The sequence below is a fragment of the Calypte anna genome, chromosome 5, assembly GCF_003957555.1.
Source record: "Calypte anna isolate BGI_N300 chromosome 5, bCalAnn1_v1.p, whole genome shotgun sequence".
Lineage (NCBI taxonomy): Eukaryota > Metazoa > Chordata > Aves > Apodiformes > Trochilidae > Calypte > Calypte anna.
The window spans coordinates 6,318,675-6,332,398 of record NC_044250.1 but is presented as its reverse complement, the minus strand read 5'-3'; the positions used below and the strand labels follow the sequence as shown (position 1 = coordinate 6,332,398).

The window sequence follows — 13,724 nt, the reverse complement described above, 5'->3', positions numbered from 1 at the left end:
TACTTGTTTAATATGTCTCGGTGTGTGTAATACTTGTAATATTAATACATTTTAAAAGGGATGCATTACAATCTTGTGCTTTCAGAAAAATTTGATTAATAGCTCACTATCCAATATTGGCATAGTAAAGATTCTTTGGCAGTTAGTCTTTTGCAGGTTTTCAAAAGCTGTATTTGGAACAACAACACTATTTTATATTAAACATAAAGATGAAACCAGTGGATACTGCCACATGTATTGAATGTAGAGTAGCTGAATGCCCATTTTCAGATGCTTGTAGCTACTGTTACACAAAACTGAATTCAACTGCATCCTTGAAACTGCTTTTGAAATTTCTTTACAAACATAGAAAAATACTTAGTCTATCATAATATTATGTTCCAAGTACTTGTATTCTGAAAATTTGAACACAAAAGAAATTATGTAAAGAATTCCTATTTGACATATTCAAGACTCAACAGTTTAAATTTCATTATTGCTTGACTGTGTCTTACAATTCTGTAAAGATCAGGTTCTTGTGATGAAATGGGGATGTCTTCATGTGGGATCAAACTATTGTTTTCCTGCTGAGTTTGGTGGTTTCAGTTTGCAGCCTGCTAAAAAGCAGAAAGCTCTGCTTAAAAATTGCAACAAACAAAGAAACCTTCATACCATAATCTCTGCAGAGAAGAGTCCTCTGAGCAGAAGCAAGGATCACACAGATTTTCCATCCAGGCCAACACGGAGCCTCTGAAGATGCAAAGCAGCTGGGAGCACCTTGCACCAGCCTGTCAGAAGAGGCTGCACCCACTCTGCAGTTACCCAGGATGTACCCCTGGGTTAAATATCTTCTTAAGATCCACAGGAAAAAAACCTGGAGGATGTTTTGTAGACATCTGTAGGAGTGGTTAGGAGGAAAACTCAGAAATCACCAAGCACACACTTGTCCTGCTTCCCAAATGAAAATTACTTTTGGTGTAATAAATGAGATCTACACCAGCTGTGCTGGATGTCTGCACACTCCAGGCAGCAGGTACACAGCCTTATTTCACCTGTTACTGGAATTGCTAAGTCACTGTCACATGCTCCTGCCAGTGATCCAGTTTTTTGGAAGAAAAGAAGACAAATTTTGCTCCATGTTTCCTCCTTAGGTAAACAGCACTGTACATCTCTACTGCTTTCTTTACAAAGCATGTTTAGTAACTTGGAAAAAAAACTAATCTAGATTTGCTTTATTATTAAAAATATTTGTCAGCTTTATTATCATCACACCAAAGTTTCTGAAATTGAAGTCTTTTACATGCATAGGGCACACACATGGACACACACACACACACACACATGCACATCCTGGTCACTACAGATTTTCAGTCAGTATGTTAACTAGAAATCAGCTGTGACTCTTCTGATATTTTCTTCCCTGCATGTTAAGTCAATGACCTATTTAAGTATGTTGGCAGCAATTTATATGTCTTGTGACTTTATATTTCACAAAGAAATACTGTTTTATTTATATTAGACAGACTATGTAAAACTTCACCTTTGTTAAAAAACCCTTTATCCTAAGTATTTAAATTATTTAATGCTTTCAAAAGGCACAATTAAGCATCTAATGAGAACTTCCATTCAATGTTACACATAGTACAAAAAGAGAAAAAATGTTTGAGACATGAATGATAATATTTTAAATATATTGGCATAGGAAAGTAGATGTCTTTTTGCTTTATTAAACTGACAGTTTAGTTCTGAAACTTTATTTTGAAAAGATTTAAAAAGGATTTGTGTCTTTAGAAATAAAAAATATAACAGGCATATCTAAAAAATATAGAAGAGAAAACCTGATTGTTACTACTAATGAAATAGCTGATGACAAAATAGTAGTCTTTTTGATTTTGATCACAAAAAATAAACTGGTAGTGACAGGATATGATGGATAGATTTGACATCCTGGCAAATCACTGTCATTGATTCAATTATTCTAATTCAGAATAAAAGCTGTATACAGTATGTGTTTATGCTACAGTGGAGTTTTTTAAGTGATTGACATTCATCATATTAGTTAGACAGTTTTAAAAGCTATGTCTTTGTTTTACACAGGGTTGTCAAGAAAAAAAATAAAGTAGAACCTGGATTGCAAGAAAAAAAAGCAAATCACTTAACCAGTTCCTGGTTCCAAACCCATCAAAATAAGTTACCATTATTGCATCCTATTAACATGTTCTTTGAAGAGTCAATTTCACTCCAGCCATGTAATACACTATTATAAAGACTAAATTTTGAAACTGTAATGCAATCTTACAGCTGGGTGGCTTGGAAGTTCTGTGGAGAAAAAGATATTATCTTTCAAAATGAAAGTCAGCCTCAGAAGAAAGAATGCAAACCACTTTAACTTACAGGTCAGCTCTGCTTTACCATTCTTTTGTTTGACGAGATATACACAGAGATAGGTACAAAATAGTTAGAAGTTCACAAATTGTATATCTGAGGGTAGAGAAGCCTGAATTACTTGGATATTCTGCCCTGCTTCAGACCAGCATGCTGTGATCCCCCCTTCTCTGAGCTCAGATGCACTCTCCTGGTTTCCCAGCATTAACGTAGCTGTCGGCTTGAATTTCTATTTCCAATTATGTCTGTTGACATAATTTCATAGTGCTGACTTCAATTGTTTAGGATTACTGTTTTGAACCACATAAGGAAATCAGTTCTTTTCTCTATGGTTAGTAAATTCCATTCAAGTGCATTCAAATGCATGTAGTAAGGCATAAGGCAAAGTAATTATATGTAATATATTCCAATTAGAAACCTGACATTCTTAATCACTGGCATATGAGAATAAACCCTAGCTTATATATTTTAAATTTATTATTACATATTTAATAAACTGATGAAAATACTTCCTGAAATTTAAGAATGGTATCTCAATAACAAAAATCAATTTTTTAAAAAACATAACTGTATAGTTTTCCTCCAGAATAACATGTGACAAGGAACTGCTTAGTTTCATTCCTTTATTTCAATAAACCATCCAACTTAACTTAAAAGTCATACAAAATATTAACTGTAAGTATATAAAAATTCCACTGGGAAAAAAGGTCCCTTTATTTATATTGTAAAACAAATCTAGAAATAAAAGTCTAAGAGTAGTTTTCATATTTTAAGAAAAGGAACAAAATACTCTGTTTGCAATTTAGCAGAACAATCGCAGGACCCAACATAACAGAAGCTTTAACAAAAAACAAAACCCAAACAAATCCAAAATTAGCGTAAAGAAACCAGAAAAAAAAGAAAAAAGGCACCATATGACAACATGTATTTTTAAAGACTGCTGGGTCAAATCATTAAGCAAAATATTTATATAAGTCATTAACACTCATAATTAGAGTGTCACATAAATCTGAGTGAAACTGCTAAGTAGGAATCACTAGAAGTCCAGGTGCTTCTTGCCCATGGCCATAGCACCACATCCTGAGCTCAGCAGTTTGGGGGATGCTGCCAGATCCTGTTTGCTCGTGCGGCTCACTGTGTCTGACAGGTCTGGAGGCAAATGCAGGCGCTGTGGCAGGAGATTTTCAGGAGGCAGAGGGAAAGAGATGAGGAGAGAGAGAGAAGAAAGAGAAAAAAAAAAAGAGATAATAATAATTGCAGTAGAATTTATTTTCCATAGCGTAATTCAAATGCAGTCTCCGTTCTGACCAGTGTTTGTTCACACACACAAACCACTTCTCAGACACTCTTTCAGGCTGACCTGGAAATATTTTTGCACGTTTTCAATTTATCCTGTTCTGTAAATTGTAATTCTGTAATAGATTTTTTCACCATGAAAATTGTGTAAACAAAATTCAAATTTGCTCAAGGTACTTAACTATATCTATGGGCATTTTTTCTTTAAAAGTAAGGGGGTTTTGTCTGCATGTCATCCCCTAGACAAAATTCTTTATTTCTTTGGCATTACAAGTATAATTTTATTTCAAACATGCATGCTTTGTGGCACAGTCTGTAAATAAACGATGTGATGTTGAAAAGATGGAGAAGGCTCATCTTGGTTGCAGCATTATTTTGTTAAATATTTCTTCTTCATATTCTACTGACAGTTGTTAATAAAAACAAGCAGTGATAGTAGTCACATTTGTATAAGGCAATCATCTGCCATCCCTTGTGAGTTGTAAGAACATTACATCCATTTTACAGATGAGGAAACTGAGACACAAGTTACACGGTTGTCCACAAGCACACAGGCTTTGCACAATAAACCTTATTTTTCAACTGAAAAAAAAAAATCAAACTCTTCTTCTGATAATCTATTATGCTGAAGATACACAAAAGACATGACATTACCATTTAGCTTTGGTAAAATAAGGTGAAAATTAATGTAAAACCAAGGCTTTACTTGGTTAATTACTGTCTCGCTTTTGGACGCAGTGAGGTACTGCAAGCAGGTCAGATGAGACCTGGAACAGCTTCTACAGAGTGCAATAATTTATGAAACTGGTAGAGAAGGAGCATATTTCTTGAAAGATTTAGTAGGCAAAGGATAAACTGTGTGGCTCTTCTTTTAAAATGTAGACACTTCTGAAAGGAACAGGATAAAAGCAGTGGCTGCAAAACTGTATTAGGAGGCTGTGAGGACTATCTTTATTCTCTGCTTTTTCTGGGTTTTTGCTTTTATCACAACACATAAATACAGCTGCCTTTTGTTCAATAAGTTTGCAACTTTTGGAGGATAAGAATTCTATTAAAAAGCATAAGAAATAGCTGCATTTACAGTGGGCTGACAGCTGAAGTCATTGCTGGCTTTGAGACTGTTCCACGGGGCTTCCTATCACCAGCCACTCCTGGCTGTGGGCAGTGCAGGGAGAAGAAGGTGTGCTGGGTTCTTGTCTTCTCCAAGGAAACAAAATGTATATAATTACACATTTGGAGCTGGGAAGTCTGTGCTCAGGGTGAGATGGCATACTTCAGAGTTGAAACAGGAGAAATGTCTGTATTTATTTGTAGCACAATTTAGGGATCAAACCACCCCCACCCATGTATACAATTGAGTAACGACGCGGCTCTTCCATTTCACCACATTAAAATCAGTGCTGTGGTGTCATATCCTTTGCTTATCCTTCCCTTATTCCTGAGAATGTTAAGTGTGGCTGTGAACTGTGGTCTGTGATGTCTCATTTCTACAGCCACACAATATAAACAAGAGCACATACCAATCTTGTTTGTCTGATGCAAAAATTTTGCTAGGAAAGAGCTGATGTACACCTTGGATTGTATGAGGGGGCTGTAACCACTGGAAAATGAAGGAAAAGGAAGAGCAGGAAAGTGCAGGGGAGCACTTGGCAGGTCCTTCAGTCATATTTTCTTTTCAGAACCCTATACAGAACTCTGCTAGAAGAATAGCGGGTATCTGCAATGTGGGAGGCACAGAGGCAAGTGAAGCAATCCAGCTTTCTCCCACTCACTGTTAGCATCTCTCTGCCCACACCAAGGAGTGGAAGAGGTGATTCCTCCAGGGGAAATGTGGTACTGCTGTCTTCCTCCTGCAATCCCTGACCCTGTCACCAAATGGATTCAGAGCAAGGTGATAAGAAGCAAACAGACCCCAGACTCAGCAAATTCATCTTCACAGGGATTAACTAATATCACAGATAAGAAACAACTCTAAACCCTGCCACACTGGCCTGGACTAAAAATATGGTAAAAAAAAAAAAAAAAAAATTTGCTATTTACCAGCCTTAGACAATGCTGTGTTTGTTACTTGATACTTATTATAAATATAAAATAGACAGAAGAATATTTATCAATTTGCAAAGATTCAAATAGGAAATGTAAAAATTATAGATCCTTATGTTGGATGGTATGGCTGAATGAGGCTTTTACAGATGTGTTTGCTATGATACAGTGTTTCATTATACAGATATATACTGTTCCCCCATCTTATTCAGTGAGGAATATAGAATATGCACACTGCCCATTTACTGACTGGCTATAAAGGATTTTGTTTTCTTGTCACTGTTTACTGTGGTCTTTTCTGATGTATTTATTATACACTATTCAAACCTTGTTCTGAAGCCAGAATGGCTTTTCAAGAGCCATGTCAGTATATAGCCCTTGAATGCTTCACAAATACCAACTGTGTGATTTTCCTAATATTCTTGTGAGAGAAGGCAGCAAAGCTACCTCCATTTTAGGGACAGGGAATTGAGGCAAATAAACACATGGCAAAAGGCATCTACTTATTTCAGGAACACAATCTGAGGCATATAGGACTTGCTTTTCCAAAATGTTTAGCACTGTATAGCATGCTCACTTCGTTTGCAGCTGTTAAGTGCTCAGTATTTCCTCAAGAACCCCAAGTCAGGCACTCAGAAAGCAAGAGACAAAATAAGAGAACAGAAATTAGAATTCTGGGTTGAAGCAACACAAGTGGAATAGGCAGAGACACATCACACCTTCCAAGACATTCTTCAATTGTCTTATCTACAAGACCATTCCTCATGCAAGCCTTACCTGCTTTACAATCCCAGTTTTCAAACATTACAACAAACTGCTGGTTCTCCAGAAAGCATATTTCACTGCATACACCACATTCATCCTCAGATCAGATGTATTCTGAACAATAAACAACACTAGGGTCCTCTGAAAACAACTGAATATTATCCTGCCATCGACATCTGAATCACAGCACACACACAGACACTACCTGTGAACACAGCCTCAACAGGCATTTCAAAATATCATTCCTTACATTTTCTGTGTGCAGCTTAAAAATATAAACAAGGCTGCAAATATTAACTCTATTAATTATTTTAACACCATTAAAGATATTCTACAATTGAAAACACAAGTAAACTGAAAATTAATTGTATGGTAATATACAGACATCCACAGGTTAAACTGTAAGCCTTCATTTCTGGCTCCCATAGGGACATTGCAATCACTTGAACTAGGGCAGTAAGTGATGGCATGAATAGGCTGTGATCCTTTTTGAACACCAGCATTACAGAATGATTAGACATTTTCATTAGACATTCAGATACATGCTGACTGCAGAGAAACAATCACATTTAAAGTCCTGGTTTAGGACAAAATGTTTTCTGGTGGACAGCCTTTGCTGCTGTTTCAGAGGCTGTGACCTCCATACCTTTCGATCTCTCTCTCTTATCAGACTGATAAGAATCAGGCTGATTTTGTTCATATCTGCAGTCCCACTTCCCATAGCCAGGTGTCCCATCCTCAATTGGTCACTATGACAAAACTGTCCCTTCTCCAGTTATCTGTTCTCCCCTGCCCCTAGCCACAGTCTAGCAAGAATAAATATGCAAGTGCAAATAGGATCCTGTAACTGTCCTCCTTGTGATAATTTTTTAAAGCCTCTATCAAAGAAAGGTAAAGTTTGTCAGTGTAAAAAACAGGGAATGCTGGAGTAAACTTCCTATGTGCAAAGTTAATTGTGTATCTGCATTATCAGAGTGTGTTTAATTACACAACCACACACTATTTCCACTCGTGCAAGCTGGTAGAGAAATTTTAAACCTAGGATTTTCAGAATCAGATCCTAAGCTTCACCCACTCGGTTAAGAAATAACTGGCTATGGAAGAAGGCTATTACTGGCCAACAGTAGGCTAGGGAAGGGGCATGATGTGAGTGCTGGTGCTTCCTGCCTGCTCTGTTTCGGGCAGGTCCCAAAGCTCTGTGGTGATAGAAACAATTACACTGAACCCAACTAAGCACACAGCTTCAGGGCATGCAGTACCAAAGCAAAACACTTCAGACCAAACTTATTACATACTTTGCCTCTGCTCCACCCTATGCCTGAAGAAAACTTCTAATTACTGCATTTGTTCTCAATGGGGAAAAAGAAAAAAAGATAAGAATATGTAAAACCACAGGCCAGAAGGGACACTGAGCAATCAGTTAGCCCAGACCCTGCTCTGAGGACCAAACACAACACTGATGGTTTTCTCACACTGCTCTGCCTTGTGAGACTGGGAGGTAAAGAGTTTGGGCTCTTCTGGGAATCTCCAATGGGGTTGTACACTTGGGTGAGGTGTAATTTATTTTTTTAAACCAGAAAAATCCCTAGTATACAAAAATACTAGAAAGTGCTTTTGCCAGTGTAGTTAGGGTTGGTGTAGTTAATTGTACCAAGGTGATTGTTCTACAGATTTATTGTAAAAGACAGAGTTCTCAGTGTAAGACTTTTTTTCTCTTCAGTATTAAGAGGATTGACCAGCAGTTTACCTAATAACCTCTCCTGATATTCATTATACCTCAGATACAAAATGCATAGAAACAGTACACAAGCTTTAACTGATGATAAATGCTCAGTAATAATTGAGGTGGAAGACAGCCAAGATACTGCAAAATGTCATAAAACTGAGGGATATTAAAATCATATATTCTATAAAATACTTTAAACCATAAAAAGTATAAAAATGTTTAGCAATGATATAAGCAGTTATACATATATTGGTAAAAATCTAACCCCAAAGTAATTACTCTTCATATTTGAGTGATGCAAATAATTGACTCTCATAAGAAAAGAGGTGGTATCTTATTCTTGGTTTGATATATATTAAAGTAATTTCACTGAAGTTAACCTGCTAACAGTTACATGAAGCTTTAACAACAGAAACTAAACCTCCCCAAAAAAATTTCACAATTCCATTTATTTGGTTCTTTGACCAAAACAATTTCTTATTTGTCTACTGTGGCTGCAGTCCTGCCTTGGGGCAAGGAGATCAATTAATGACCTCTCTAGATCCCTTCTAGTTCCATTTGCTACAACTCCATGAAGACTGAAGTCACCAAAGCCGAAGGGATTTGGTTTAAGGGGACTAGCAGGGTGGGGAGAAGAATTTTAGGAATGCTGGGAAAATGAAAGATGCAGCCTCTTAGTTGGGGAGCTTTATATCCTACTTGTTTTTCTTTGAAGCAAAACTCTTGCCATTCTACAAAGCCCACACAAGAAAGAACAAGAACAGTTTGTGGTACAGAGGCCGAGTTCTTGTTTCTGTTTCATTTCTGCTTATGATGCCCACAATGCATTATTTCTTTCCCCTTTCTGTCATTATTAGTACCTCATTTATAGTCACTGTTAATTATTTCTTTTATTGTAGTAGCTAGGAAAAGACTTTAGCATTTTTTTTTAGGTACCATGAAAAAGGTGGGTTTTCAGAGGAAATTGGCAGGAGGCTTCATAAAACCTCCTTTTAGAGTGAAAAACCCCTTTACTTGTTTGAAAATTATCAGATTGCCATCACTATTACCTGTCTGGAAATAGATTTCTTGATAATGAATAAGATCACACAGTCAGGCTGGGGAAAAGGACATGGAGGCCTTCAGAAAAGAAGTAAGAACTCACATATAAATCTGACAATATCGCTACGAAAAGCTATAAAATTCTTATTAATACCACAAAACCTAAAAATACATCTGAGTTAATGTAAGTTCACTTCTCAGTAACAAACCAGGAAGCCTTTTACCACTGCAGACATTATAAACTCTCACAGCAAGGACTCGAAAGTAATTCCCACTGGCCTAGACCTGTGTTGGGCAGAAATCATACAACAGTCCTGAAATTTCATTCACAAATAGTGATAGTGTCTCAGAACCTATAACATTTATCTTGTGGAGAGAATGTTGCCAAACTACTCTCCCATAACTGCATCTAGGTCTTAGGCAAACTATTTTAAAACCAATTTACTACGAATCTCTCACATTCCTGTTCACAATACAATTTTCTCAGCATTTTAACAAATGTCCACTATTTTTCTGTATAGTGGACATGAACTCAGTTTCTTCTTATTCTGCTATGTTCACAGCTGTTACCTTACCATTTCTACATCACAGCAATGGATGCATTTTCTAAACTCATTATAAAGACCTCTGAAAAGAACATTGTGAAGTTCTCTGCTTTTCAGGCAACTGTGACTGATTTATAACAAATCACAACTATATCAACCCATGTTAAAATAAGCACATCTACCATATGCATTTCCCATTCCCTTTTTTAAAGTTGAAGCCGTCAAAATAAATTATTGTTAACATCAGGTCTTGAGAGAAGGCTTTCACTAAGAAGAGCTGATAAATACACTTTTACCTACATATCCCTGTCTGTGTGTTAAAGAGCACATTGCTACTATGAAAATGTTTTTTTTAATGTTATATATATATATATATATATATATATAAAACAGTCACTACTTTTCAGTGACAGGAAAGGTAAGTACAGGCAATTGTCTCAACAGACTCTTTCATTCCAAATAAAAACTCCAACATGCATTAAAGACTATTTGTTACATGTGAAAGGACACAAGAGAAAGATAAATATACCAGGAAGATTTACCTTTTCTGATGCTTGAGAATGCTGAGTGTGCGAGTGGAAGACCTGCTTTGTAACAGAAATCTCTGCATAATGAAGAAGCTGGATCAAGCAATGAGGTTTATAGTCTATCCAAGGACTATGGCTGTTCAACTGCTTGTCTGATCCTAAGTTCAGAAAAATATATGGTAATCTTAAAACCAGAAGGGTATTAAATCCTTGCATAGCATATTATTGCAATAATTACTGATTCAAGTCTTACTAAGCAAATATTGAGAGACTGTCTCTGTCCTAAAGAGTTTACAGTCTGAATGCACAAAGTGGGTAAAAAGGAAGAAGTGAAAGATGAAACATCCAGGCAGCAGGAAAAATGTCATAGTAACACTGGTTTACTGCCAGAGCTTTTTTTTCCCTTCTAAGTTAAAAAAAACCAAAATTGCATAGAAAGGTGAATGAAAAAGAACAGTATAAGGGAAGAAATTAAGTGATTAAGGGCTGAAGAGAAGAACTAGTGAAGAATGGGAAAGATGGAGGAGATGTATTATCTAAGTATCCTATAGCTGAGAATGGGATCACGGTCTAAATGCTGAAGGGAAATATTGTTCTAAATTCAAACAGTAATTCATAAGTCTGATGGCATCACCTATGCCCAAAGCAAGCAGATTAACATTTCTCCCATAGATCTGTTCCTTCTGCTGAATTTCTTCTCCCAGAGCTTATGTAAGAGAGATGTGGGACCTGTGATGCAAGTCTGAGTAATTCCAGGGCTCTCAGGATAGCCCGGATGGATTCTAATGTTAATGTCACATTCTCTTCCCTGACGGATTCATTCAGCCTAATTGCAGCTGTCCCTAAGTCAGCCATCCAGTCCAACCTATATTATATATGAGATGAATCACCCTTGCAAAGTGCTTGCCCATCTCTGGTGATTATTCAGGAAATGTGGATGACTAGCTAACACTTAATTCTTAACTTGGAGAGCAAAAGGTCAACGAGAAGAATTCAGTCCTACAACTAGATGAAGCTTCTCACAGAGTCAGTGCCCCTGCTCTATCTCGTTTCTTTGAATGACATTGCAACATGCCACAAAGTATGGATTTCGTATCAAAACACAGATGGCTCACTGGAAACATTCCAGAGTTGCTGGTGATGCCTTTGCTGCTCTGCAATAACTTGGGTCTCTTTATTGGGAAGCCAAAGAAGTGTTCAAGACACTGTGTACAAACAAAACCCATGCAAGGGAGGGTGAGGGAGAAAGAACACACAGACAGAAGCATCTGTTCTAGCAGGTCCAACATGCTACAGTGTTACTGTCACCCTCTAAAATTTCATCTTAGTTAGAAATCTAATCAAAAATTTGAGTTTGCATCGAAAGCTATGTGTTAAAGTTCACTGCAAGCTAACAAGCTTCTGACTCAGTTTGAATATTCTGTCACACTAAAAAAATCCTCATTAATACACACATTTAAAAAATACCATTTTATCTGAGGGGATGCAACAACACAAATAATGCATAAAATGTCTTCTGCCCCTTGATTAAATTGTCCAGATAAATTTCAACACCTCACAGACGGGTTATGCTCCAAGACAGTTAATTCACACTGGCAAATTCAAGTGAACTTCAGTACCTGTTTTGCCAACTCAAAAAAGAAGACAGACAACTGAAATGCAAACAGACTTCCAAACTGAGGAGTTCTGCCAGCTACTGCTAAATAACACATTGCCTACAAGCTTCTACTGAGTCCAAGTATATAAACTCTACAGATCCTATGAAATTTGAACTCTAGTTAAGAGTCTTCTCAAGAACAGGTGCAAACAGGAGCTGCTCTGAGACTTGACCAGCACAGCTATGGGCTGCACCAGTGCTGCCTCAGTGGTTTTTCTAGATTCCTGTATGCATTGACAATGCTGCTTTCCTCATCAGTTGCAGAAGTGTGTCCAAACCAAAGACAATCCATAACTACACATGAAAATCCACACACCAGTTGTGACTGCATACCAGTCACTGATTATGGCCAACATGTCTGCCTGCAGACAAGGTGTGCAGGATTGCTCTAGAAAGCACAGTGTGAGCTGTATTGCTTCACATTTGACTACACAATGCAAACCTCCCATACAATATGTCCCTGAATGCCTCTGTTTCAGGAGACCAGTGTCACAGGTTTGGCAAGTCCCTGGTTATGAAGGAGGAGCGCGCAGGGGGGCCAAATGTAAATGCTAGCTGGGGTGGGGGTTATTGTTGTTTCACCCTGGGAGTAGCCCTATGCTTTCTGTATACTTTTTTTTTTAGGTCAGGTAGAATGAGAACATTTCCATGGCTAGGCAGCCCTGCAGATCTGTGAAGCGTTTCTGGGTGTTCAGACCTGAAGCATGTGCTGCCCAAAGGGAAGATTCATTCCCCTGTGTTGCACAGCCCTCCAGTCCCTCCCCCAGACAGCACAAGGGCTTTGGCAAAAGGAGAAGTGCTTCAACTTCATGCAGGAACATATTACATGACCAGAACAACACAATTAGCACATTTGTAAAGCTTCAGGGAGAGGAACAATTTAATAGCTTTTTGAAGTAGACTAATTTTCTGGAGCTTTTTTTTTTTTTTCCTGAATGATTTTCCTTTTCATGCATGGACAAGTTCTGCGTTGCTACAGGTCCGTTCTGAGCCTGCTTCACAGGATTATTTTGTACAGAGATACACAAATTATTCAATCACTTTAAAACAGTGAAATGAAATGAAAAACTGATATGTAAGTGCAAACAATTATTTCTAATCTCTGTTTTAAAATCAAGTTATCAATTAGGTAGATAAATGTTAGTGCTAATTTCCAAAATTTTGCACAGATAAAAACTCAGGCTGTTAAACAGACAACTGGTTTGTTTATGTTTGCAGCTTTTCACAAGCAAGAAACTTCAGCTCTGTAATGGTAAATGCCACTGTCAGATGCTCCATGCTGAGGCAAAAACCAGGCCAGAAAAAAAAAAAAAGTATTTCTGCTATCACTGTCTTCTCACCCTAAAAACTGGCACTAATAGAGGAAGCATGCTCAGTCCCTGTAGCTCCCAGGTGAGGATGTAGTCATTATATAATTAATATTTCAATATCTCTTCTTTTCAGTACTAATCCCTCATGACTCATGAGGGTTACAGTTTAAAACTGCAGCTAACAAAGCCTTTTGTAGCTATACACCAAATAATCTTAGAAATCCCTGAACTATAATTTAACTTCTGTAATATTCTATCAGCCTATTTTGGTATGAAAGAACATGGCATATTTTTCCTCACTGATTGGTATTCCTTGTACAAAATAAATATAAAAATTGCACTGGTGATCAAGTGGTCATGTTGACTCCCCTTTGGCAAACCAATGCTTTAAAGGAAGTTTAAGCACAGAATAAGAAGTTGCAAGATTCTTGTGACTAATTGAGATTAAAA

General features: G+C 37.2%; 1 protein-coding gene across 1 annotated transcript in view; it reads right to left on the bottom strand.

Annotated features, from left to right (window-relative positions):
• Nucleotides 1-2,991: 2,991 nt before the first annotated feature.
• Nucleotides 2,992-13,724, bottom strand: part of ELP4 (elongator acetyltransferase complex subunit 4) — a 105,695-nt gene continuing 94,962 nt past the window's right edge. Inside the window, exon 10 of the mRNA XM_030451031.1 lies at nt 2,992-3,532. Within this exon, the coding sequence (XP_030306891.1) occupies nt 3,401-3,532 (132 nt within the window). The 3' untranslated portion in view covers nt 2,992-3,400. The remainder of the gene's footprint in view (nt 3,533-13,724) is intronic.